At 42.1% G+C, this 26,625-nt stretch overlaps 2 protein-coding genes across 7 annotated transcripts in view; one reads left to right on the top strand and one right to left on the bottom strand.

Moving 5' to 3' along the window:
- Nucleotides 1-13,072, bottom strand: part of SETD3 (SET domain containing 3, actin histidine methyltransferase) — a 47,209-nt gene extending 34,137 nt beyond the window's left edge. The window contains exons 1-3 of one of the 4 annotated variants that reach the window (XM_053375469.1): nt 12,972-13,072; nt 1,550-1,659; nt 1,141-1,233 (exon numbers count right to left, since the gene is read on the bottom strand). In XM_053375469.1, coding sequence (XP_053231444.1) covers nt 1,141-1,233; nt 1,550-1,652 — 196 coding nt within the window. In that variant the 5' untranslated portion in view covers nt 1,653-1,659; nt 12,972-13,072. The other 3 variants (XM_053375474.1, XM_053375452.1, XM_053375460.1) reach the window with 3 other exon arrangements.
- Nucleotides 13,073-13,531: 459 nt separating this feature from the next.
- On the top strand, nt 13,532-25,466 carry CCNK (cyclin K). Of its 3 annotated transcripts, none has more exons than XM_053375420.1 (12): nt 13,533-13,713; nt 14,252-14,511; nt 14,989-15,070; nt 16,608-16,739; nt 17,070-17,138; nt 18,542-18,647; nt 19,915-19,972; nt 20,686-20,855; nt 21,920-22,191; nt 23,089-23,122; nt 23,330-23,401; nt 24,150-25,466. In XM_053375420.1, the coding sequence occupies exons 2-12, from the start codon at nt 14,315-14,317 to the stop codon at nt 24,764-24,766; spliced, it is 1,809 nt and encodes a 602-aa protein (XP_053231395.1). In that variant the 5' UTR covers nt 13,533-13,713; nt 14,252-14,314; the 3' UTR covers nt 24,767-25,466. The 3 variants fall into 3 exon arrangements, with proteins under 3 accessions (XP_053231414.1, XP_053231395.1, XP_053231404.1); XM_053375429.1 differs by lacking the exon at nt 13,533-13,713 and adding an exon at nt 13,759-13,825; XM_053375439.1 differs by lacking the exon at nt 17,070-17,138 and having other exon boundaries at nt 13,532-13,713.
- Nucleotides 25,467-26,625: the final 1,159 nt, after the last annotated feature.

Genomic DNA, 26,625 nt, shown 5'->3' with positions numbered 1-26,625 from the left:
TTACATTATCTTAATTTGCCTTATATTTAGGGAGGGTTCGCTTTAATGAAGTTCTCCTTGGTATCATTATGAACCTACAGATCTTTCTCCAAGTAGGCATAGGATAAGCCTCACAAGCTTGGGCAAACAGGGGAAATGGTAAAACTGTAGAATTCCATCAGAGAGAGAAGAGTTAGAAATGCCAGAATTATTTACTGTAGCTAGAGATATAAAAGGTTAAACATTCCTAACAAGGTCAACGAACTCTTTCTTAACATTACTGTACTGCAATGTTTTAAAACATGAGGAAAATACTTTATTGTATAAATGTGAACGAGGAAGTGTCTACAGCAGCACTTTTAGATTGTTCTACCTTTTTTATTTTAAAAAAGTTAATATGCATGTGGAGCTCAGGCTAAGACAGATTTTCTTTTTACCATGTAGAATAAAAGCAAATACAGCCCACATGTGCACTTCAATAATTAAACTCACATTTTTACTGTGATGCCACAAATAAAGGGGAAGAAAAAAGCATAAACAAAAGGATTGTTTCTAGAAACAAAGTGATGAGTTCCCTGTAGTGGTCACTTGCAAATGGGACTGCCCAATTTTTGGTATCTATTCAAGCATTAACAATAATCTTAACAGGAAATTTCTTTTCAAATGTAAACACTTGTTTTAAGATGTTACACAAACATAACCTACCAGGTTAAATGTGACTAATGAATCATCCAATACAAATTATCATTGCAGACACTGCAAAAATAGCAGTTGTGGTGTCAGCACACACACAAAGAATGCAATGACTGATGAAAGACCAGCTATTTTGTTTTAAATAAGGGGAATGCTTACAAATAAAAAGCATTTAGCAACTAAACAAACATGCTTCACAACTAAACATTTATAATACTTGAAGTGGTCCCTGAAAGTTCAACACTCAGGTGCTCTGCTCCACTCTACAATACAGACTAGTCTCTGTTCAACACTTTTGCAAAGGAATGAAAGCTCAGTCTTTTTGAGAATACTAAAATAAGAAATATTTGTGACTCAGAGTGTGCTTGGAATTTAATTAGAGTCTTTTTTAAAAGACAGAAGGCAGCAAAACGCAGCGCCAAAATTACTTCTGACCACAAGCAATTAGAAAAGCCATTTCTTGTTTACCTTTCTGTTTTTTACGGATTCTCTCAACAAGAGCTCGGATCTGTTGATACTCTTCCCACTCCTTTCCAGGACCTGGAGTTGGACTGCTACATTCTGGAAAGATAAAAAAACAAAACATTATTGCCCACTGAAATTTAACTTTTCTCCTCTCCTTAACATCAAGAGAGTATTATAAATTGATTTATATGTTCAATTTCATAACTTCCATTTGAACTCCAATACTAAAAGCATATGTTCATTGAAGCCATGAACCTCTAATATATTTTACAGGAATAGAGGGGCTAGAGCCTGGATAGACTTTCCTTTCCTAATTTAAATACTGAACAGAAAAAAATTCAGCTCTGCCTACTTCCCACATGAACTTATAGAGATCATCCCCTTTGCCACAACTACAGTACAACATACTTACTTTGTAATAATTCACTAATTAGATTCAACATTTCTTTAGGAGAGACTGCTGCCGTGGCTCCAGTGCCTGACTTCTGAGTTTTCACTCTGCTTTTCTTCCCCATCTTCCAACTAAAAGAGAATAGTAGTTAAATCAGCAAGGGGTTTCTGTTACTACTTATGTTCTCTTTCTTTCTTTCTTTCTTTGATACCAATATATTGAATGCTGGGGAGGTGAAGATGAGCAAATATCTGGAAGGCTTGAAAGAAAATACCTGATTCTCTATAAAAAATTGTACCTGTGAGTGGTGCCTCATAGGTACAGCTTCTGCTCCCAGATCTGTTTAGGAAGGTCCTCCAATCCTATGGAGCAGATTGCATGAATGGAAGACTGTTCTGCTCAAAGAACTTGGGTGCCACTCTATTCATTATTTAGACTTTTCTATACCATCCAGTTATCCGAGCTCTGTTACTGAAGTGTGTAAGAAAAGCATTCCCATGTATAACTAAAAACGCTGGTAGCTAACCATGTAAGTCACGTTAGCATAAATGTATGTATACATTTATAAAAAATATAGACATTTTAAAATGCTCAATAAATTGGGTTTGATCCTAGCTGCAATAAAATGTTTTATTTTGAACCTATAAAAAAAGAACAGCTGACTTGCTTCCTGTTTCATTTATTTTGATGAGATTTACATTAATGTATTTAGGGCTGGTTTGTTGAACAAGGTTAAGTAGTGCCTACCTGTGCAAACAGCCAGTGCCAGTGCTTAAAATGTTTTTCTCTGGTAGCTGGTTTTAATATATCGAAAACATAAATTTCTGGAAAACCACAGAAATTTTCTCCAAGGGAAAAACTGTCAAGTGTTGATGAATATGCTTGGTACATGCAGCAAAGTCGCATATCCAAATATAGAGGATCCAATGAACTTGGCACCAAATAGCATGCAAGAACAGTGGCAGCAAGAGTTTAACTCATCTCCCACTCTTAACTCTTGTTGGCAAAGATCTCATGTTGTGTTCGGCTTTGAACTTCTGTTCTACCAAAATCTTTCCTTGAAAAATACACACACACACACACACACACACACATATATATATATATACATACACACACAAAATTTTCTTCCTTCCCACACAGTTTTAAACAAAAAAAAATGTGCACCCAATACTTTCCTTCAGAAGGCACTCACTTTGCAATAAATAAGTTCATTAGTGCATGATTTTGCAACCTTAACACCCTGTAACCCTAAAGTTAGATTGATAGGATTAGAAAAACTCTGCAAACATGTTGCTCTCAACAGAATGCTTTAGGACTCAACGGCTGCACAATCTATTAATTGGTGCAAACATAAATATTTCAGAAAGAATAAGGAGAAGATCTCTATCACATAACCAAGTCTAAGAAGAATTTCCAGCTAACTTTTATCAGATTTCTTATTTAAAATATGCACATAAACACATTTAAGGTATTGTTGCATGCCATCCCAATCTCTGAGTGGTGTGAGATTCCAGGGGTCCCAGGCACTTACCCAGGGTTTGTGTTTTCTTTTGAGACACTTTAGAGACTGTTGAGTCTTTATGATATCTGCTTAATTTACACATATATGCGACCTGAGCCTACGATGGAGAGGTTCACAGCATTAACCTCCCAAGAAAGTCCTGCTTCTCTCATAGCCACAGCCTTGGATTGCAGCGGAAATCCGGCCTCTCTCTCTCTCTCTCTCTCTGCCTTTCCAGCCTGTAGCTTTTGCATCCAGCTTCTAGTTCACAAAGCTCAACTCTCAACTCTGGACTTTTGTCTTTCTAACAGACAACTGAGGGAGGGGAGGTCTAACCCTTTGCCCTCTGGCACAGAGCCGCTCCCTTTGTGGGCCATTACCAGGATGGTCTGGCTATTCCAGCAACTGAATCCATGCTGGATCCCGGAATTGGAAGGGGGGCTCAGGGCATACAGCCTATCTGCTGCAAACTCACAACAGTATTTTAACACTATACACACAGTATTATTTCTACAGCACTATCCACAAATAATGACAGAACAGATCCGTACCATGAGGGTTTTACAATCTAGGATACCAGACAGACAACAGAGAGAGGGAAACAAATGGAGCCAGGATCAACAGGGAAAGGATGTGATTATTGCATTTACATGTACTTAGGATAAGTTACACTACAGCATGGAAGTTCTGCCAAAACACCTGAAGTCTAAAAATGAATTGTGTCATCACACTTCTGGCGAGTTGCTTTTTAAAATGCCAACAACTCCCAACTGCTGTTGCTATAATTTAAATCAAAAGTACAAGAAATTTCTGCACAGTGAAATACTATCCTCTAACAGGAATCTCAGAACTATTTGAGTTCACTGTGATACAGTGGTCACCACTATAACAAAGAAAAAAGGAAGAGATAATTTTCTTTGGTGCAATGCAAGGATGTTTAACAAAACTGATTGATTTAAAGCACCTAGATTTAAATAATGGAGTTAAATGAATTATAATAAGTGATTTATATCAAGTTTCCTATTCTGAAACTGTTAAATTTTCTTTTTGTACTATAAAATAATTTTTGCTTATAAAGGGTTGTGTCCAATTAGTGTCCATTGGAAGATAGGGTTATTTCCCTTTTAAAGCTGCCCATGTTGGTGGTCACTACCACGTTAGCAAACTCCATGGTTTAACTATGCAGTTTGAAGAAGTATTTCATTTTGTCTGCCCTGAATGTCTCACTATTTAGTTTCACTTGATGATCCAGGGTTCAAACATCAGGAGAAAGAAAACCTATTCTCCCCCCCCCACCTCATGCATAACTATACTTTTGTAACCTGTCCTCCTTACTCACTGTCATAAAACAGAATACTGTACATGCTGCAAACTAACTAAATTAAACCAGTATCAAAGTGGAAGTTAGATGAAATCTTTTTAGGGGAAATAAAGACAATCATCAACAACAAATCCTCTAGATATAGCCAATGAATCTCCAACTCTTTCCCACACATTCTAATTTATTTCAAAATCCAAACTAGCATAATTATTTCAGTAGAAGATCAAAATAAGATCAAATTTTACAAAGTGGCTTTTAGCAGTCCAAGCTCATTTGTAAGAATTAAGCAAAGCAAGTTTCACTGCACAAAAGTCTACTCGTTAAGGTGTCATCTGAAAGTACACTCAATGGGCAAGATCCACTCGTGCAACAGGACTTCTCCTTCCTGTCCTCCCTTTGCAGCCACCTTGGGAAAAAATATTACCCCAGAGGATTCTACAAAGAATGCTTTGGGGTGCAGAGGGCTGGGGTGGAGAAAAGAAACTTAAGCCATGTTGCACAAGATTTGCATTGGGCAAATTAGGCATGTATCATTAGATGTCATTCAAAAAATTGTCATCGTTCATTTAACAGAAAATGAGATTACATATTATTTTGCAAATACTGCTGAGAGCTAAGACAAGTTATGCTTTAAATCCTGAGATTTTTATGACTGTGGGGACAATATACAGAACAATCCTTTAAAATCTCAGAAACAAGATGAGGGCTAGGGAAACAAGGAAACTGCCAGTGAAAGCCCTTCTTTTGCTCTTTAGCGAAACATGCTCCACTTCTAGCTGCCTCACTATTTGACCAGATGCCAGTCTAGTTCAGTACTCAATTGTGGCCTGTTAGATAATCCTCAGAAGTCACAAGCAGAAGTCACAAAAAACCCATTCCCTTCTCGACCCCAGCATTTGATCATTAGAGGTGTACTGCCTCTGAACACAGAGGTTTCAATCTTATTTCTTGTAGCTAAAAGTCACCAAGTCTACTTGAATCTGTAACGGTCTGTTACCATTTGTTACCTTTGTACCCTACTACTGCAGAGAAAGCCAGGAATTTAGGCCACCAGTAACAGTCGGTATGTTTTGCAATGTCCCAAAATTAGTACTTGGGCTGATGTAACTGATACAGCAGTGAAGCTACTTTCCTTCACAAAGCAACTGCCTACTGACAACAGACTGCATGAGAAACTCTTGCCCTATTTGGGGGCTCAATCTTAGAAGCTTATAATCTCAGTCTTAGAATCTTAGAAAGCTCCAAGGAAGTAAAGTCCCTAGGGAGTTTGTTCTACTATGGAACAGATCACATTCAAAGAAAGACAGAGGAGAAACACATATTCTACTTGTGAAGAATCTCTGTGCTACTACAGCGGCAAGAATGTTACTTGCCCCAAAATGGAAAGAAGCATAAGTCCCAGCAAAATAAGAATGGATACAAAAACTTATGGAATATGCAGAAACGGTGAAACTTACTGGAAGAATAAGAAATCAAGATAACAAACTTTTTATAAAAGAATGGAAATTGTTAATTGAATATTTACAAATAAATTGTAAACAGATAAGAACACTGGCAGGATTATTGTAATAACCTGCAGTTTTATAAGAGTATATATTTAAAGTAGATGAATAAATGAGCAAATTAAGTTAATTTGGATATGCAGAAGATATTAAAAATAAACTTAAGAAACTGCAGAAAGAGGGGGAAGGAAATCAAGTTTTGAAATGTTAAAATGAATGTAAAATTAGTGAAATGTATAAATCTGAAAAGCATTAAAAAATCCAAAAATTCTGTGTGATTTAAAGCTCTGATTTTGAAGGGCTTTAAAATGTTGTGCAGCTCTCTAGTTCAGACCCCAAATTTGTGGAAGGTTCTAAACTGTGTACACATGATCTGCCCAGAGTGGCTGGGGAGGCCCGGCCAGATGGGCGGAATATAAACAATAATTTATTACTATTACTATTATAACAGAGCTGGGCTGCATAACCCTGCTTCTCCTTGCATGTTTTTTCCCCCACATAAGAAGACTGAATACCCAAATAGTACTTTTATCTTACAAAGATAAATTCTACTTGTGTTAGCTATCACAGTAGCATGGTTTATGACCGTTTGCCTGTCAACTGAACCAGCTCCCCTTTTAAGAACTTAAACCAATCAAGAAAAATTAGGTTTCAGCAAATCTATGTAGCAAAGTCCACAACAACTTTCAAAGAAAATGCTTTTCTCTTGTTAAGTTCACACACTAGAAAACTATGGCATCCTCCTGACATTTAATTACAACATGGTGTATCATGTTTTGTACATGCAGTTTCTCAACAATCATTAAAATTAATTGGGATTCTGGACGCATGTGGGTTGCAACCAATTTATGCTAATAAAAAAATATACCTACTGAAAGTATATTATCAACTAAAAGAAAGTGAATATTAATTCTGTACTTAATTTGCTAAGAGTTTGTAATTCTCCAGTTTCCTTGTAGAATATGGAATTTTTAAAGATCATAAATGAAGTTGTACCATACTAGCAAGGAGACAAACTTATATTGGTGTTTCATTTTGAGATAGAATGTAGTCAACAGGGCATTTTTAAGCAAATTAAAAATAAGTGAAAGTCACAATAAGCAACACAAGCCTGTTTGCTGGCTTTTACTCTTTCACCATTTTGTCATACAAAGGCTTTCCATATACCAGAAGACAGAGTAAGATCCAATGTCAAACAATCAGACTTCTGATTTGCAAAAGTACCGTATTTTTCGCTCCATAACACGTACCCGACCATAACACGCACATAGTTTTTAGAGGAGGAAAACAAGGGAAAAAAATATTCTAAACGAAACAGTGGATGTATGATTTTTGTGGTTCATGCTGTGGTCACAGACATGTGATCTGACAGTGAGTTTGGAGTAGCCCAATGCAAAAATCCTGACGATCCATGCTTTGTAACCACGTTTTTGCACCACTGCGGCCCCAGGCAACAGTGGGTGTGTGATTTTTTTGGTGCAAGATGTAGCCATGGACATGCTATGTGATCTGATGGTGAATTTCGGGTGACCCAGTGCAAAAATCCTGAGGATCCATGTGGATCCGTGCTTTGTAACCACGTTTTAAGTGGGGAGGGAAGGAAAAGCACTCAAGGGACAAGGAGCACGCGTGGGGTGGGTGGAGAAGGATGCTGCTAATAATGAAGAAGAAGAAGAGGGGTATAAGGGGAGAAGGCTCCTCTTCTCTCCCACTTTGCTCCTTTAAAGAAGCAGGCTCTCTGTCCCTCTCTCCTCCCCACTCAGCGGCTCTTCTCCCGCTTTGCTGTTTCAAAGCGAGCCACGGAGGAGGGAAGGAAGGGGAACCATGGATCCTCTGCTCACGACTGCAGCAGACCCCCCCGCCACCCGTAGGCATTCCCTCCATAACACGCACAGACATTTCCCCATACTTTCTAGGAGGAAAAAAGTGAGTGTTATGGTGCAAAAAATACGGTATATCTCATTCCTTCTCCTAACTCCCTGCCTTCCCCAAACTCTCAAAGCAGACTTTTTGGGGGAGGTGGGCAGCAGGAGAGCAAGGAGAAGTTCTCTTACGTATATGGAAGCCTGTTCTACCTGTGCAGAAACACCTTTGGATACAACCCAAAAAAAGGATCTGTAAAGCATATCTAATGCAAAAGCATTTAGTAAATTCAAATTCCTAACCTAACAGTCTGCCATAAGCAATGAGCAGGTTAAATCATGCCACACGACACCACAAAACAAGGAATAGTAAAATGAGGTGATGGCTACAACAAGCTAGCCATTTTGCTAAAGCAGATGTTGTAATTCTGTGGTCCTTCAGATGTTGCTGGACTACAACAACTCTTATCATCCCTGACTATTGGGTACGCTCGCTGTGACTGCTGAGAGTGGAGTCTAACAACATTAGAAGAGTCAAAGGTTCCTCATCCCTGTCTTAAAGGAAAATGATTCCCAAATGAGAGATGAAGCATAATGTTTAACAGTTTCTCCCCCAAAAAGCATGAGAGCAGATCAAGGACATGCACAGCCTGCCATTCAAATCTTGCAATGGCCAACCAGCCTATGGAAAGCCCACACGCAGGGCATGAATGCAATAACCCTCTCCCATTTTTCTCTTGATTTTTTTGCCATATTTTAATATTTCATGGCAAGGGGCACATCAGTTGGGTTGAACAGACAGGAAGGGAACCAAGATTTCACAAAATAAAAAAGGCCTCCAAACTACAACTAAGATCTTAATGCATCATCAAGCCTCGTTAAATTTGTGTTCCACTTTCCTCCCACATGAGCCACAAGTAGATTGCCTATCTTTCCCCCAGGAACTAACAACAAAGAACCCTTGGCACGGCAAACAGCATCACTCCATTACCCATATACGACTAGCCATATCTCTGCCAAGACAGTATTAAGCGGGTGGATGGATAAATGCAGTAAAAAGTTAAACCTACTACAAAAAAAGACTTTGAGAAGAGAGGAAACATAACTTCAGAGAAAGGGACATTAAATTATCAATGAATAAGAATGGAGAATTCAAGATGGAAGCAGGTGCAATCACACTACAATTAATATTTGCTTATGAGCAGACTAAAGTATAAGGGGGAAACTGTACATTCGTTTGGCAGAAAAGGTCTGGAATCATATAAGCATGGTTGGAAGGGATGCCAAAAGTCATCCAGTTCAACCCTCTGCAATGCAGGAATCTCAGTTAAAGCATCCATGACAGATGGCCATCCAACCTGTGTTTAAAAACTTCCAAGGAAGGAAAGTCCATCACCTCTTGTGGGGGTCTGTTCCACTGCTGAACAGCTCTGTCAGAAAGTTTTTCCAAATGTTAATTGGAATCTCCTTTCTTGCAACTTGAAGCCATTGGTTTGAGTCCTACCCCCCAGAGCAGGAGAAAAGAAGCATGCTGCCTCCTCCATGTGACAGCCCTTGAGATATTTGAAGATGGCTATCATATCTCCTCTCAGTCTCCTCTTTTCCAGGCTAAACATACCCAGCTCCTTCAAGCGCTCCTTATAAGGCTTAGTTTCCATACCCTTGATCATCTTGGTTGCTCTCCTCTGCACATGTTCCAGCTTGTCAACATCCTTCTTAAACCTTCCAAGTGTGGTCTAACTAAGGCAGAATAGAGTGGTACTATTACTTTCCTTGATCTGGACACTACACTTCTGTTGATGCAGCCTAGAATAGTATTAATCCCCACCCCCCGCTGCTGTATCACACTGTTGACTCATGTTCAGCTTGTGGTCCACCAAGACCCCATGATCCTTTTCACCTGTACTGCTAGTAAGCCAGGTGTCCCCCATCCTATATTTGTGCATCTGGTTATTCCTGCCTAGGTGCAGAACCTTACATTTGTTCCTATTGAAATAACATTTTGTAGTTTGCGCCCAGTTCTCCAAACTGTTACGGTCATTTTGAATTCTGATTCTGTCTTCTGCGGCATTAGCTACCCCTCCCAGTACTGTATGGTGTTATCAAATTTGATGAGCATCCCCTCAATTCCTTCATCAGTCATTTATAAAGAGGCTGAACAACAACGGGCCCAGGACAGAACCCTGCAGCACCCCACTATTTCACTTTTTTCCAGGATGATGAGGAACCATTAATGAGTACTCTTTGGGTTCAGTCAGTCAACCAGCTACAAATCCACCTAACAGTTACCTCATTCAAACCACATTTTACCAGCTTCCTCTTGAGAGTATCATGAGGTACTTTGTCAAAAGCCTTACTGAAATCAAGATACACTGTGTCCACAGCATTTCCCCGATCCACCAAGTTTGTAATTCCATCAAAAAATAAATCAGATTGGTCTGGCATGACTTATTTTTGAGAAACCCATACTGGGTCTTAGTAATCACAGAATCCTTTTCTAAATGCTCACAGACCGACTGTTGAATTATCTGTTCTACGACCTTCCCTGGTATCAATGTCAGGCTCCCCGGTCAAGTAGTTACCTGGGTCTTCCTTTCCTCCCTTTTTGAAGATGGGGACAACATTTGCCCACATCCAGTCTGTAGGGACTTCACCTGTTCTCCAAAAGTTCTCAAAGATAATAGACAAAGGCTCCACAAGCTCCTTTAGTACCCTTAGATGCAGCTCATCAGGCTCTGGAGATTTGAATTCATTTAAAGTAGCTAAGTGTTCCCTCACTACTTCTTTTCCTATCTTGGTCTGCAGCTCCCTCCTTACATTATTTATTCTGTTATCACCAGGTTGAGCATCGCTTTCCTTTTGGGTGAAGACAGGGCCAAAGTAGGTGTTGAGTAGTTCCACTTTTTCTCTGTCATCCAATAGCATTTCTCCGTGTTCCCCACACAGAGGACCTACCACGTGCTTGTTCTTCCTTTTACTTCAGACATAGCCGAAGAAAACTTTTTTATTCTTTTTAACTTCTCTTTCAAGCCTAAGCTCATTTTGCGGTTTAGCCAGCCTGACTTTCCCCTGCAACTGTTGGCTACACATGTATACTCCTCCTCTGTGATTTCCCCTTTCTTCCACTCTAGGAATGACCCCTAGAGTTTGTATAAAGTAAACTAGCATAAAAAAACAGAAGAGAAGAGAATTGAAAAGTTATGGCTTCATCCCTATGAGGAATAGGCAAAAGAAGAAGAATTATCTGCAAAAACAAGACAGACATTTAAAGAAAAGAATGGAAGTTGTGTATGAGACAATCAAAACAGTTGCATAGAGAATTACAAAAGAATTACCAATGTCAGTATGATTCCTGTAAGAGAAATGGAATTGGCATTAAGGTCAAGATGTGATAAATGTACCATTGAGAAATTTGGAAAACAAGCAGCAAAATACTGGAACTATAGGCAATTTAATCTGAGAAAGATATGATAATCATGAAATTAAGCTGAATGCACTGCAATCCTATACACCCTTACCCTAGAGCATGGGTAGGCAAACTAAGGCCCGGGGGCCGGATGTGGCCCAATACCTTCTAAATCTGGCCTGTGGACGGTCCAGGAATCAGCGTGTTTTTACATGAGTGGAATGTGTCCTTTTATTTAAAATGCATCTCTGGGTTATTTGTGGGGCATAGGAATTCGTTCATCCCCCCCCCCCCTTCAAAATATAGTCCAGCCACCCACAAGGTCTGAGCGACAGTGGACCGGCCCCCCTGCTGAAAAAGTTTGCTGACTCCTGCCCTAGAGAACAAAATGGAGCTTACTTCTGAGTCTTAGGCTGCAATCTTGAACCCACTAACAGGGGATAACACAGAAAGATTGCGAGTTGTCAGGAAAGGGCAATACCCAGTGTTGTAAGATAGGAACAGGAAATAATGTTGACTAGTAGGGGAATGGTAACAAGAGGCCTGGTCAAGATTAAAGTAAAAGCAAAAAACCATCAAGAAACGATGAGATTCAGCGAAGTATTTATGACAGCCTCACTGTGTGTGTGTGTGAGGGAATAAAGACATGAATTTGATTTAATAAACAAGGTAGGTAAGTAAATACCGAGAGCTTCATGCATGCCGGCAGCTAAGCCACATTATGACAAACAATAGGTAATATTTGGAAAAACGTCAATGCCAAAGAGACTGTGAGGCAACTGTATACAGTGATAAGCAGCTGTCATGCAGGCCTCTGAAGCAGTGTTTACCTGTTATTTATTAGAAAGGGAAGAGAGAGTAGAAGCCGAGCAGAAATGGTGGACGGCAGGAGGCAGAAGCCAAAATTGGGCATAGAACAGGCCAGGATATGAGGAGATGAATATGCATGGAGGAGGCCGGTGCGTGCAGCAAATGCGTTTGCGAAATGGAAGAGGCGGAGGGGCAAGGCCCTTAAGGAAGGCTGCAATCCTATGCACACTCATTTGGAAGGAACGCCTTGCCCAAAAAACCCATGGGCCCGACTTAAAAATAAACCATGCGGGCGGCTGCAGGGGCGCATCTTCAGGATCCGTTGGAACTGAGGAGCGCAACGCCTCTTCCTCCCCACCCCCGCCGTTGAGATACGCATGTTTACTTCGGAAATTGGAGCGTTATGTTTTGTAGGGTGGCACCGCACGAGTGGTTTGAAACACACACATACACCCACACCCCTTCCTAGCCCTCTGGAAGAAAACTACGGGGAGGGGTGTGGGCCGACCTCGACTACAGCCCAGGGGAAGCGGCGGTGACTGTTCTCCCGGACCAATTCCCTGGCGCGGACATGACAGCGTGCAAGGAAGATCGTGTGAACGGGGCGGGGGAACACGGGATGACGCATCTAGGCGACCTCCTGCAATCGCGTGTGTCGGTGTCCGAAGAGAGCAGCCGGCGGCGGAAGCGTCTTCCTCAGTGGCGTGTGAGGGCCCTCAGCCACATGGGTTTTTAAAATTTATTTAAATAAGAAAGACACAGGAGGAGGTAGGAGCCAGGGCCGGACTAGCCCCCACCCGCCTCGCCCGCCTCTGAGGCGACGCACGAGAGAGACGGGGTTGGGATTAGGCCTCCCCCATTTACCTTTTTTTAGCGACGACAACACGGGGTTCAAAATCCTCTCACCGGACGGCGCTGCCCGGGGTGTGGAGGGGGGAGGGGAAGGGGGGAGGAGGAGGCGGCGGCGGTGGTGGCGGCCGCGAAGCCAACCACAGCCCCGCCGCGCGCGTGCGCGTAAACACACACCTACAAACTCACTCAGTGGCTCTGAGGACCCAGCGCTGGCCCCGGCCCGCCTGCGGCCTCCCTCGCCCGCCCCTTCAGCGGAGCCCAGGCCTCCACCGCTGCCATTGGCCCGCAGTCCTCGCACTGGGGCGGGCCAGCCAATCCGGCGCGCCTCCTCTTCGCGCCCCCCCCTCTCTCACACACCCTTCTTTTGAAAAGGGTGGGGCGCGTGCGCGAGAGCCTGAGGGAGGGAAAGGGCAGCGGAGCGAGAGCGAGAGAGGTGGGGGTGGTGGTGTTGCGAATTCTGATTGGCGGGGATAAGAGCTCCGCCCAATAACACCGCCCCCTTCCTCACCCCGTACGTCTTCTTCGTTTCCCCAACCCCCCCCCCCGCCTCTTGGAGAGCTCATTGGCTAGAGTCATCCGCCTTCGTTTCTCCCGTGCGTCCCTCCCATTGGCTAACGGAGTCGAGGGCAAAGCGGAGTGGGTGAGAGACAAAACCAAGCTTCGTCTCCCTCTATCTCGCTCAAACGCGGACGTGCTTGGAGGAGGGAGCGCCTGCGCGCGCGCCCGGGAGAATGGAGGAGGCGGGATTAAGATTTTAAGGTGGGCTTTCGATTGGTGGAGGCTAGTCGCTCGTTGGCGTTTCTCCCGTAGCCTGCGTGACGCGACGACGTCGGCAACGTCTCTGTCGAGGCTCTCTCCCAAGATGGCGCTGCGCAGGGGTTGTCGTTGATGCCTCGACGCGTTTGGCTCCCTGTGGCGCGTTGCTTCTGTGAGTCGTTCTGGGCAATGCGAGTGGCTGAAAGAGGGTTACGGGCCCTCCGGAAGTCTCCTAAAAAGGGGGTCCCTCCTAGAAAGAGCTTGTGGCGGCGACAGTAATGATGGTTGGAAAAACGTTTGCTCCACTCTTCGCGTTTTTGCCTTAAAAGGGCTCTTGAGGTTTTTTATAATAATGATGATGATAATGATAATATATTTATACCCCGTCCATCTCGCTGGGTTTCCCCAGCCACTTTGGGCGGCTCCCAACAGAATATTAAAAACGATAAAACATCAAACGTTAAAAACTTCCCTAAACAGGGGTGCCTTCAGATGTCTTCTAAAAGTCAGATAGTTGTTTATTTCCTTGACATCTGATGCTAATGATATAAAGGATGTTACCGGCAAAAACCTATGTCATAATAAATTAGTAAATTTTAAGGTGCCACAAAAGGCTCTGGTAGATTCCTGTTATTTGTGTGTGTGACATTTTGTGTGGGAAACTGTTGTCTTCTGGTCATAAAACTAAATCCTTTCCCCCCTCACCAAAGGTTCAGAAGTTGCCCTGTAAAAAAGCCAACGCTTGAAAACCGGGAACCGTTCGGCATCAATAAATGAAGGAAACAAAAGAGAACTCCAGCCCTTCTGTAACATCAGCAAACCTGGACCACACGAAACCATGCTGGTACTGGGATAAGAAAGACTTGGCTCATACGCCATCGCAGCTAGAAGGACTCGATCCAGCTACCGAAGCAAGATATCGGAGGGAAGGTGCTCGCTTCATATTTGATGTAGGAACCCGTTTGGGACTGTATCCTTTGAGTTGGGTGTTGCACAGTTGGTTGGGTGTTGCTTTTTTTTAGCAGTTGAGAATTCAGTTAAGATTGCTCTTGCTTAAACACCTGAATACTTTAAAGTCAGGCAAAGTAGGTGTTGTGTAGTTCCACCTGAATATTTAAGTCAGGGTTTCAATAGCTTGTGTGCAGTGATCTGTCGAAGTGGCTTATAGGATGGGAGGGAGAGTACCCTCTTGCCCCTTCCACCCTAATACTGGGGACAGTCATGAAATTGCTTTCTTGCAAAAGTGTCAAGAGAAGTTCGTTGCAATGCATCTGTGACACAGGCACTATGCATGGGAGCGTATTCTTGGCAAACGACCCTATGCAGATGCATCATCATTTAAGTTGTCATCATTTGCGTTTTGATGCATCATTCAGTTTCATTTGCAGTTAATCTTTATAGCTGGGTTTGAGCTAAAATCTGTTCAGAGCCTTATCTTGTAATCCAGACATTATGATACGCTAGCAACAGGGATAATTTATTTTCATCGATTTTATATGTTCCATTCCTTCAAGCAGTTTCCAAGATATGTAAGTATAAATATGCTGTTTTTATTCAAAAACTGTTAATAGTACTCTGCCATTCATGTGTATTGTCCTAAACCCAGAAGTGACCAGAAAACATCACAAAATGCGGCAGAGTGGGGAGTTTGCAGGCTTTTTCATTGATGGTTCAAATATATGCGATTTCACTGGTGTGCAGGTGCCTCTAAACATAGCGCCCGCATAAATGGGGGGGGGTTGCCTGTACAGTCCATAATTCAAACTATAGTTAGGCTATAGCTTAGCATTTTTGCTGGGATCATACCATAATATGCTACATTAAATACGGACAGTTTGTTTTGCAAATTAAATTTCTACCAGTCGACAAATCTGAGGGTGAAATTGGTAATTTCATAGTTGTACCTCAGCTCCCAAAGCCTTGGGAGTTGAACATTCCAGCTCCTGAATGATTGAAAACCGCAAGTGAGTGTTCCAGTTTTCGAACGTTCTTTTGGAAGCTGAATGTCCGTCGGGGCTTCTGCTGTTTCCGATTGGCTGCAGGAGCTTCCTGCAGCCAATCAGAAGCCACCCTTTGGTTTCTGAACATTCAGGAAGTCAAATGGACTTGCAGAACGGATTCCGTTTGACTTTTGAGGTACGACTGATACCTTGGAAGTCAAACAGAATCTGTTCCAGACGTCCATTCAACTTCCGAAAACATTCAAAAACCAAGGCACGGCTTCCGATTGGCTGCAGGAGCTTCCTGCACTCAGTCAGAAGCTATGTCAGACATTCAGGTTCCAAAGAATGTTCACAAACTGGAACACTCCTGGATTTGCGGCGTTCGGGATCCAAGGTACAACTGTATAGTGATTACATTGCCATTAGGTGGCCTATTAGAAACAGAAGATTGAACTAGGTGGAATATAATGTAAAATCATGTTCCTATAGTCCCAAGTTGTAAAGGTCATATGAATGCCACTGTTACACTTCATTGTGTGCTCTCACAAGTGGCACAACCCATTGTGTGTACAAATCCAGCATGACACAATGCCATTTTTGTTTGCAAAATTATTTCATGGCAGTGTTAGCTACTATGGTTTCTGGCAGCTCTTTTATTATCATGATGCATTGATCTTGGTCAAGTACAGCAATAAAATCTTATACAACTTTCCAAAATACTAGTGGTGATGGTGAACAGTTGGTAGGGGCTTCAGTGTGGTGTGCATAGTCCCACTTGTGCCTGCAAAGGCCTTCCCTGACACCCACGGGACCCTCCTCTCCTCTCTTCTCATTGCTTGAAAGAAGCATTTTATTGCAGCAAATAGGAAAGGTTGTAGTGTGTGTTTGGTTTCAGTCTGAGTATCGTGCCCTAGACAGTTTTTCCAGTTTGCAAATGTGTCCATGGGCCCCAAATGGTTGACAGCCCCATCACATCGATCAGATATATATTTTTTCTTTTGTATGAGTGGATAATCTGTTCTTCTTTTATAAAATAAAATTATTATTTCCTCTGAATTTTATATTTGGGCAACTTCCTAAAGGAGATCTTTCTCTCTCCCTCTCCCCCTCTCTCTCTCAATAGGTGACTGGAGCTTGCTGTCTCTTCCTAGCAGGAAAAGTTGAAGAAACACCCAAAAAATGTAAAGATATAATCAAAACAGCTCGTAGTTTGTTAAATGATGTGCAGTTCGGGCAATTTGGAGATGATCCAAAGGTAAACGGACATGTGCTAAGGATGCTTTAACTTAAGTTAACATGGTACAACCCTAGTAATATTGTCTGTAGATATTTAGTATAGCACATGGTTTTAGTGATAGTGTTAGAGTAAAATAGTGTGAACTAGAAGTCTTCTTAAGCTAGATAAAAAACTTGATACTTTTAAAATAAAATAGTACCAGGACCTTTCATCAGTGTTTAAACAGCTGGAAGATATTTCAGTGGTTGGGTTCATTTAGATAGTATTTTTGCCATATGTTATTTTCAAAGGCGATGTGTATTGCAGTGCTTGTGTGTTGTTCTCCTTTGCGTTTGCCTGTCTTTTCAGCAAAGAAATAATCCACTGCACAGGGGAAGCAGTGAAACTGGCCACACAGAGTGCAGCCATATGCATACAGTAAGCAAACTGGAACAAATACACTTTTGTGACTTATTTCTTTGTTATAGTTATAATAGGCATTTTGTTAGCCACAAAGTCTTCAAAAAATTAACATATGCTGGAAAGTCTTGCAGGTTAGCATGAATATAGTATTTCATTGGCTTTTTTATGCATAATTTGGTAAACAGTGTACATGTCTTGCTAGACAGTGCTGCCGCATTATTTGTGAGTAACTTTGGATGTTTGGAAGCTTTTGAACACCTCTTGGAGCAACTCCCTGTAAATATCACTGTGGTTGTCTATTTTTTGTGTAAATTTCTGTAGACCCAAGTCTTGAGCTAGTCATAAGGCACTCAGATAGCCAATATTAGTAATAAGGAACTGCTTGTCCACTTTGACTTCTGAGAATGTTTCCTCCAACTTTCCTTGGAGTTTTAGGCTAAGAAGCTCCCGTCACAGTTTGATGGCTGAACAAGCATTTGGTTCCACTCCTCCCACCTTCTCATAGCCATGGATGGTTGCCTAGCTCTTGCACCTAGTGCTATAAGTAATGGGGGGAAATGAAAGAATATGCTCAGGGAGTACTGTCAACTTCCAAAGTATCCCTTTATGATGGATATTTTACTTTGGCTGTTGGAAGTCATTCCTGAAATAATTGAAATCCGGAAGCTCGTATTTCTTTTCCTAGTAATTAGCATTTGACTGCACTTCTGTGCAGTTTCACTCTTTCCCCAAAACTGTGTTGCAGTATTATGGACTTTTTAAAAGAAAAAGACAAAAACGTGGTTGTACAGCAGGGATCAGCAACAGGATTTGTAATTGGGCTTTATTGTGGAGATAGTACTAGCTAGGAAAGTAAACCCTCTCACTGCCATGAAAACTTGTGACTTCCTCCATTCCACGTTCCTCTTCTCTTCCCCTATTTTTCCCTTTCTGTGACACTTTGCCAGCAGATCAAGAGGGTGGTTTTTTTTGCCAGAAGTGGAAAATGGAGGCACACAAGGCTTGATCGTAATCATGGTTCCTTATGCTCTGCTCTTTGTTGTCTCTATGACCTCTAAGTCCACTGTGATGCCAAATATAGGATATGGAAAAATAATAAATAGGATATGAAAGAAAAAAAACGGTTCTGGTCATCAGTGAGGTAGAAGGTGATTTCCAGTTGCTGAACATTGTTGCACAACCACAATAATGTGGGTGCTTATATGCACTCATTTTATATAGCTGCTAAAAGCAAAATTTTAGTTTTTAAAATTAGGTGAAGTTACTGCAGACAAGCCCAAAAGTAGATAACCCTCGATGTGACTATCCTTGGCATTATTGTGTAATGCCACCTGGAATTTTATAAAATGTAAAAAAAAAACAAAAACAGTTGGCTTTTTGGAGTAATGGAGTCCTTGCTCTCTTCTTATGATACTTAGGAAGAAGTTATGGTTTTAGAGAGGATCTTGTTGCAGACAATAAAATTTGACTTGCAAGTGGAGCATCCTTACCAGTTCCTGCTTAAATATGCTAAGCAGCTCAAAGGTATGAAAATAGCATTGCATTTCTCAGTGCTGGTGTGTATAGGTGATGCCATATTCATTTCCCCCCGCTGTTTGTGTCAATTTAATCAGCCACATTTTTAGAAGAAATTATTGAAGGGTGGGAGGCAGACAGATGAAATGTCTGATAGGCCATTTAGCATATTTTGCGCTGAATGTGTGTGTTTCATGTATGCCATTTGTTTTGTAGACTGAGAGCTGAGCTTACACTTACTCAGGGGCTTCTTCATGCCTTTTCTCAATGTAAAACCCTGTATGTGTACATCATCAAGGCCTGTTACGGTTCTTAATTTGCCTCATGAGGCAATTGTCCCTCAGTCAGGTCCACCTGCAGCTCACTTGATGTCATATGATGTCAGGCATGGGGTAGATAAAGCTGCGGTTGAAAAGGAGCAATTGAGAGTGTTATCAGCATCATTCAGATTTGATGCTGAATGCAAGCCACACTGTGTGGGCTGGATCCTCCTCATACCAGATGATTAACTGGTGGACGGACCCTGCACACCTGTCAAATGGGACTTGTAGAAGGTTAGTCACAATTGGATCCGGCCCACCAGCTGAAACAAATTCCCCACTCCTGATAAAGTAGAAAGTTATGAATACAGTGTAGTAGATCATCACACATTTTTATTTTTTTGTGCAGTTAAACTGCAGTGTATTCTTTCTTCCAAGGAGGAGGAGCCATCTAATTCTGCTTAGGTCAAGGAACACACCTCACTTTTTCATTTTCTTTTTAGCTGGAGTTGCCACAATTCCAAGTAGCAGCTGAGGGCTGTGTGTAGAGAGCTATTGTTGAAAAGGTTAGACTTGCACATTGGCTGTTTAGTGGAAGGTGGGGTGTCTGATTCTAGCCTTTTTGGTTTGGCAGAATGTAGCCTTCTTAAATGGGCTTTGACTGCACAATCCATTGAATCTAAAGCTTCATGTGGTTGTGTGCAAAGTTCACCATCTAGATGGAGATAGCCATAGAGAAATCTGCCTCTGTATATACTTGGTCCCAATGTAGGTAAGGAAAACATGTAAAGCTGTTTTTCTTACTAAGCCTGCAAACTGCAGAAACACAACAAATTTCTTTGGTTTTAATCCTATATACACTTCTGTGAAGACCAGTTTTACTTCATGGGGCTTCTGAGTGAAAATGCATAAGGTTGTGTTACATATCTGATAATCACCAGGCTGTTTCATTTTCTTAGTAATCCTTTTCTTTTCTCCTTTCCTCTTTCTGTCACGTAACCCCCACTTCTCAATAGGTGACAAGAACAAAATTCAAAAACTGGTTCAAATGGCATGGACATTTGTAAACGACAGGTAAAAAACCCCCTGCAATCATATGCTAATTTTTACTAAAAATCATTATGCTCAGTAGTTAATCACTTATTGAGGCTTCCGTTCACTTTCTTTTCTGAAGCATTTCCAAAAAGCTTGAAAATGGCATTATTCAGACTTTTAGTCTACCACATCCCACATCCTTGGCCACACATGACAAGTGCTCTGCAATGTGGCTATAGTTGTATATTGAAGTGTGCAGTGGATGGAAGAGGAACATGATGTGGGAGTGCTAAATCAAGTACCTGGAAATGGTAATGGGCTGGATGGGAGCCAGTAAACTAAAGCTCCGTCCAGAGAACATGGGGGTGTGAACAGTGGATCATTCATCCGCTCCGTTAAGTGGCATTCAACCTTTTGTCGAGAAGGTTGCACTCCCCTGAAGGATCAGGTTTATAGTCCTGAAGTGCTCATTAATCCATCTTTGTCACAGGAGACACGAGCAGCCTCTGGTCTGAAGTGCCATTTACTAGCTTAGCCCTCCCTGGGCAAGGGATAGTTTCACTTCAGTTATCCAGGCCCATTAGAACTACTGTGATGCATTGTGCATGGGGCTGCCTTTTGTAAATAGTCCAGAAGCTTCAGTTAGTAAGATTTATTTACTGCCTTCCTGCTAAAGGACTCCCAGTGGTTTATGTTTTATAATACCATATACCAGTGTCTGATGATAATGGATTCTGGTTTGGTTTTTCTAGTCTGTGCACTACATTGTCGCTGCAGTGGGAGCCTGAGATCATAGCGGTTGCTGTCATGTATCTGGCCGGCCGCTTGTGCAAGTTTGAGATTCAGGAGTGGACATCAAAGCCAATGTACAGAAGGTGGTGGGAGCAGTTTGTGCAAGATGTACCTGTGGATGTCCTGGAAGGTACCAGAAGTATTTGCTGCCCGAAACATTTCTCTCTGAACCATTACCTTTACAACAGACATGATTTATACAACTTGAATACAAGCTGCTGTTTATTATAAACCAGAATCTAGCATGATAGCTCAGTTGGTTAGAGCATGGTGCTGATAATGCCAAGGTTGCAGGTTCGATCCCCGTGTGGGACAACGGCATATTCCTGCATTGCAGGGGGTTGGACTAGATGATCCCTGGGATCCCTGCCAACTCTACAATTCTGTGATTCTATTTAAATAAACTGGGGTCTTTGCAGCCCTCATTTAGAGCCTGTCTGGGAAAAGTACTGTTTCATGTTCTATTTGCCTCCTTCCTAATATTGATAAATATTTATCAGTGTTTATATCATACCTTTTGAACCTTATGGAATGCTTTGGGTCCTTCAGTAAAACCATGTTTAAAAAGGGCCCATACTTTTAAAGAAGCATTCACTCAACAGTTTGCCTTCTAATGGTTTTGATCTGTTTTGATCTCAATCTGGTGAGCAGAGTTCTACTCACATAAAGCTCTGCTGGATAAGGGGGGGGGCAAGTTTCATTTATTTCTTCTTTCTGAGGCCCTCTGTGCCCCCTCAAAATTTGGACAAAATGGACTGTTTCAAGAAGTGGCAGAAAGACATTTCTAAATTTGTCTGGCAGGGCAAGAAGCCTAGAATAAAATTTAAGATATTAACTGATGTAAAGGAAAGGGGTGGATTTGCCCTGTCAGACCTTAAACTTTACTATGAATCAGCAGCATTCTGCTGGTTGAAAGAGTGGCTGCTTCTCGAGAACACAGACATTTTGGATTTAGAAGGTTTCAATTCCATATGGGGGCAATTGTTTGTCATGGCCAGCTGAGAAGCTGGCAGGCACTCAGAATGTCATATAAAGGAAAGCTAAGGAAATAAATGAAGTTTGTGGTTCCTTGGAAAAGCATTAGATAAAATGTTTCTGGTATGTTTTTGAACACAACTTACAAATATAAGTCTCACGCTTTAGCTGTTCACCAGAGTGTGAAACTTTCTGTCTTTTATTTCATTGTTTTAAAAGACATCTGTCACCAGATCCTGGATCTGTACTCGCAGGGGAAGCAACAAATGCCTCATCACACCCCACATCAGCTGCAGCAGCCTCCTTCCCTTCAGTCGACGCCTCCGGTGCCTCCAACCCAGCAGTCTCAAAGCTCAGAGCAGTCACAGGCGCAACAGCCGAAAGAGTCTCAACAGGCAGGGCAGCCGCCCCCACCCCCACCTCCGCAAACACAGCCGTCTAAAAAACCATCTCCTCAGTCAAGTCCTCCCAGGCAGGCGAAAAGACCAGTGGTAAGAATAACAGAAATGATATTACTGCATTGGAAAGTACAGTGGCCATTTTTTAAATCAGATGTTGGTAACAGGATGTCTTACTGGAGAATCTTTATGCAATACAGAACTTACATAAAGCTCTTAACTGTACATGAATAGAGTAAACAAATATCTAAAGTTTTGAGAAAGCATGGAACAACATGAAAAGGTACATGGTGTTGCAGTTTTATTGATTGATTGAAATTACTTATAAGCCATCTTTTAGGGTAAATCCTCCCCCCAAAGCAAATCAGATTCCAACAGCAGAATATGAAGCATAATGAATTGAAACTGTAAAAACACAGTGATCAGTGGCAGCAGCCAGCAGGTAACATTAATCCTAGGTTAGCTATAACATTACAAAAATAGTTAAAAATGAAGCAGCAACACTAGCCTAACTAAAATGCTTAACCATAAGAGAGCAGCAGTAAAAATGTTTTCATTGTCCTGCAACAAAGGACCCTGGTGCATCCCAACAAGAACGGAGCTGAATCACTGTGTTGCCACTACTGAGATATTTCCTTTCGAAACGTGGAAGCTGAAGTTTTATCAAGTGACTGCTGGTGTTTGAAGTAAGGGAGCATGCAGCAATTTGTGCCGCATGAAGCTATGGTCAGAAGATCACAAGCTAAAAAGCTTCAACTATTTGGCTGTTAAAATATTGAAAGGGTATGAATTTATGCCACTGATGTCATCATATTAAGGATTTTGATCATAATATTTTTTAAAAATATGATTCTACATATGTCCCTAACTCTTAACTCACCAACATTTGATGTCCAGAGAGGCTAATTTCGGATTTCTTGATACTCGGTGCTTTGAAAACTGCTGGTGTGATCTGAGTGTTTGATTTGCACAATTTTTTCTCACTAGCAGGCAGCATCACCAAAGGACGAAACCAAAACTGCAGGTATTTTCTCCCTTTTGTTTTAAAATGATCTTGTTTTGTATGGTAAAACAATGGTTGAATTATTAAAGTGTACTATTATGCATAACTACCCGCAGCTAAGTCACAATGAGTGTATAATTGCATTGCTATTTTCTTTGAAGAAAACTTGGTTGCTACTCTTTTGGGTGTGACACTCACAAGATCACCTCTGTTTTGCTCTATTTTCAGAGGCTCCTCCTCCTAAAATTGCAAAAATTGAGACTTCGCACCCACCAGCACCCCCTGCGCATCCACCACCTGGTAAGTTCTGCTGCCATCTGCAAAGTGGGTGTTGCCTTCTCTGTTTTTCTCTGAAACTCTACATACCCTGGAATTGTCAGCATATGGTTAGCCCGTACCCAGCACAGCCCACAGGAGCCCAGGATTTGGATGGCTATTGCAATGGTGTCTCTGGCGGCCCCTCTCTTACATCATGGATGTTGGCTCATGTTTCCATTAACCCGACCAGTGTAACAAAGATGGCATTCAAACCAGAAACTTCCTTTTCCAACGCTCCCTTTCTGCTAAAGATTCCCTCTGCTGTTGTTTTGACGAAAGACATTGGACACATAATCCGGCAGCAAGGGAGTTTATAAGTCTCTACTGCAGCTGAGACTATTAGGCCAAAATGGTTATTGTGCATTGTTGAGGTTTTGTTACATGGAGGAAGCTGAGGTTGCCTGGGAGCATACTGTTGGTTGAGGTCAAGTTCAACCTCATCAGGACAAAAGAAAAAACATGTCTTCTCCCTTTCATTTCCAAGCAAGCAGCATAAGCAATAGCTATACACAAAACGGAAGTTCCCAGCAAGCTGTGCTGGAGTGTAAACAGGCATGTGACACACAACAGTCACGCCTGTTCCTCATAAGGTGGAACGGAATATTCTAACACATACGTATCAGCTCCTAACACGTACAGATCAATTGCCCAGTTAGTTGTCAGTGTTCTTTCTGTCATGCGCAGATGCAGTTGTGAATGAAGTGTTGTGTTCTTTGTTGCTGTTTTTCAGAGCATAAGCCTCCTCTGACCGCCGCTGTTTCCATGGCAGGTGATCAGACGACTACAGCAGATTCTGTAGACATGGCAAAGGTGCAGATTGCTCCTCCGTCGCATCCCGCTCCTGTGCATCAGCCGCCCCCTATGCCTCACCGCCCGCCACCTCCGCCTCCGCCGTCCAGTTACATCACCGGCATGTCCACCACCAATTCTTACATGTCAGGAGAGGGCTATCAGAGCCTTCAGTCAATGATGAAGACCGAAGCACCGACCTACGGAGCTCTGCCACCCTCTTATGGACCTCCAACTCACCTACCATACCACCCGCATGTGTACCCTCCCAACCCTCCTCCTCCTGTTCCGCCACCCACATCATTCCCCCCACCAACTATTCCTCCTCCTACCCCGGGCTACCCGCCACCGCCTACCTACAATCCTAACTTCCCCCCTCCCCGGTTACCTCCTTCTCATGCTGTCCCGCCTCATCCTCCTCCAGGACTGGGAATGCCACCAGCAAACTACCCCCCTCCTGCCGTGCCCCCTGGTGGGCAGCCGCCAGTGCCACCTCCCATACCGCCGCCTGGGATGCCACCTGTTGCTGGACTTGGACGTGCTACCTGGATGAGATAGCAGTTGTACATAGCATACACTTTAACCTGGGGGGTGGGGGAGGGAAATGGTTTAAACAGGATAGCTGAGCAGCAACTAGGGGAATAGTCTGTATAGTGAAGAGGCTGGTGTATGGAATCTAGGAGGCAGTGACTTAGAAATTTGACCAGTTTGTTCATGGTTAGTAGAGAGCAATGCAGGCTTTTTGTTTCAATATTGCAAAGCTAACTGAAATCCAAGTCGTTCCGAGTTCATTCTAGCACTGGATTACTTTCCACTAGTGAAGATGTTTTAAAAGCCATATTGGCTAAGTTATATTGGTAAGAAGAAAACTTGCTTCTAGAAATCAGTGCCTACTTACGGAGTATCGGAATTAAGGTTAGCATTCCATCTGAGAGACCCTTTCTGGTTTTCATTTATGTAGTGTTCCAGCAACACTTAGAGGCAATTTTATTTAATATATATGCACATATATAACACTCAACAACTGATTGCTGAGGAGCCTCCATTGGTGTCTGGCTTTCTGTCATTTTTGGTTTGGAATGTACTGGGTTCTTGACCTTTAATGTATGTTTAAACCTACATGCAAATTCCTGTACATAAACATCTATATTTTCTAAATGTGGAACTCTGAATGTAATGGCATATTGTGATTTACAACTTGGTTAAAAAAAAAAAGGCTGACTTTGTGGAAATGTACCCAAATAAACCTGGTCCTGGACTCTAGTGTGGAAAAGCAGTCATTTATCCCAATAGCATTAGATGGTTACAGCGCCTCTCCTCCCAACTCAAATTGTGCTACTCGCAGTCACATCACCTCTCTGAATTACTTAACTGCTCTTCTGATACTTTCACCCTTCCTACCACATTTTCTGTGTCTCTCTGCAAGGCATTCCTAGAAAGAGACCAAAGGAATGCCTTAGCAGTTGATAGATTTTGCTTGCTGCTCTAAGTCACAGTCAGCTACTGGGCAGCCAGATGATGGCAACCAATGGTTTTGCTTAAATACCAATTGGCTAACCAGGAGAAGGAGAACCAGTTCTATCAACTAGAAGGTCCTTCATTAGAGTAACCTGGTCCTTTGCTTGTTTGTGGTGTTGCTGCAGAGCTGGGGGTCCCTGACGTTGAGTCCAACAAGACTCCTGCTTTCTCCATTTTTTAAAATGAGTGTGAGTGTGTGTTCATGGATTGTTAAGGATCCTGCCTCTTTGTGAAGGTGTTGGCTGCTTTTTCTTGTTTTGATGGTGATAGATGTTTTCCTTATTTTGGAGGGCAGAGTCTGAGCATCACTAGTTCTTTCTATGAAATGGCTATTTTGTGTAACCTACAACAGGTTCTTCAATTTCCAGATGTACTCCTGGCCCCCCAAAAAGAAACGGGTTGCTGTAGAGCATTATGGTGGGAGGATAAAGAATGACATTTAGGCATGTTTACCTATAACAGGCATAAACCAAGTCTTTTTCTGAACACGTATTTCGATCACCCTTGGCAATCCATGAAATCACATCCTTCTATTTTCCCATGATCACATCTTTGCATTGACTTGCTGAAGCTTCAGGGGGAAAGAAACGTCGTTCAGTGGTAGAGCATTATTTGACTTCACCCCTGGAGGCACACTCCATTGTCTTTTGAGGCAGACCGATGCCAATAGCAGCAGCATATAACATGGCAAGGACTGCTGGGTAGAGAACATTTCTGCATATAACTCGTATACACTCATCTTTCCACAGTGACTATGAATGGTTTTCGATGACATGTTTGTTCCCAGGTATAGATATATATTTTCGATTTCTGCTCCTTTTGAAATATTGTAAATGCTTAGGAATAACCAGCAGGTCAATGACATGGTTCTGCACTGTTTATATCGACAGCAGGACATC

This window comes from Podarcis raffonei, chromosome 1, assembly GCF_027172205.1.
Source record: "Podarcis raffonei isolate rPodRaf1 chromosome 1, rPodRaf1.pri, whole genome shotgun sequence".
Lineage (NCBI taxonomy): Eukaryota > Metazoa > Chordata > Lepidosauria > Squamata > Lacertidae > Podarcis > Podarcis raffonei.
Note: the sequence above shows the minus strand (reverse complement) of the source record. Positions and strands in the feature narration are given on the sequence as shown.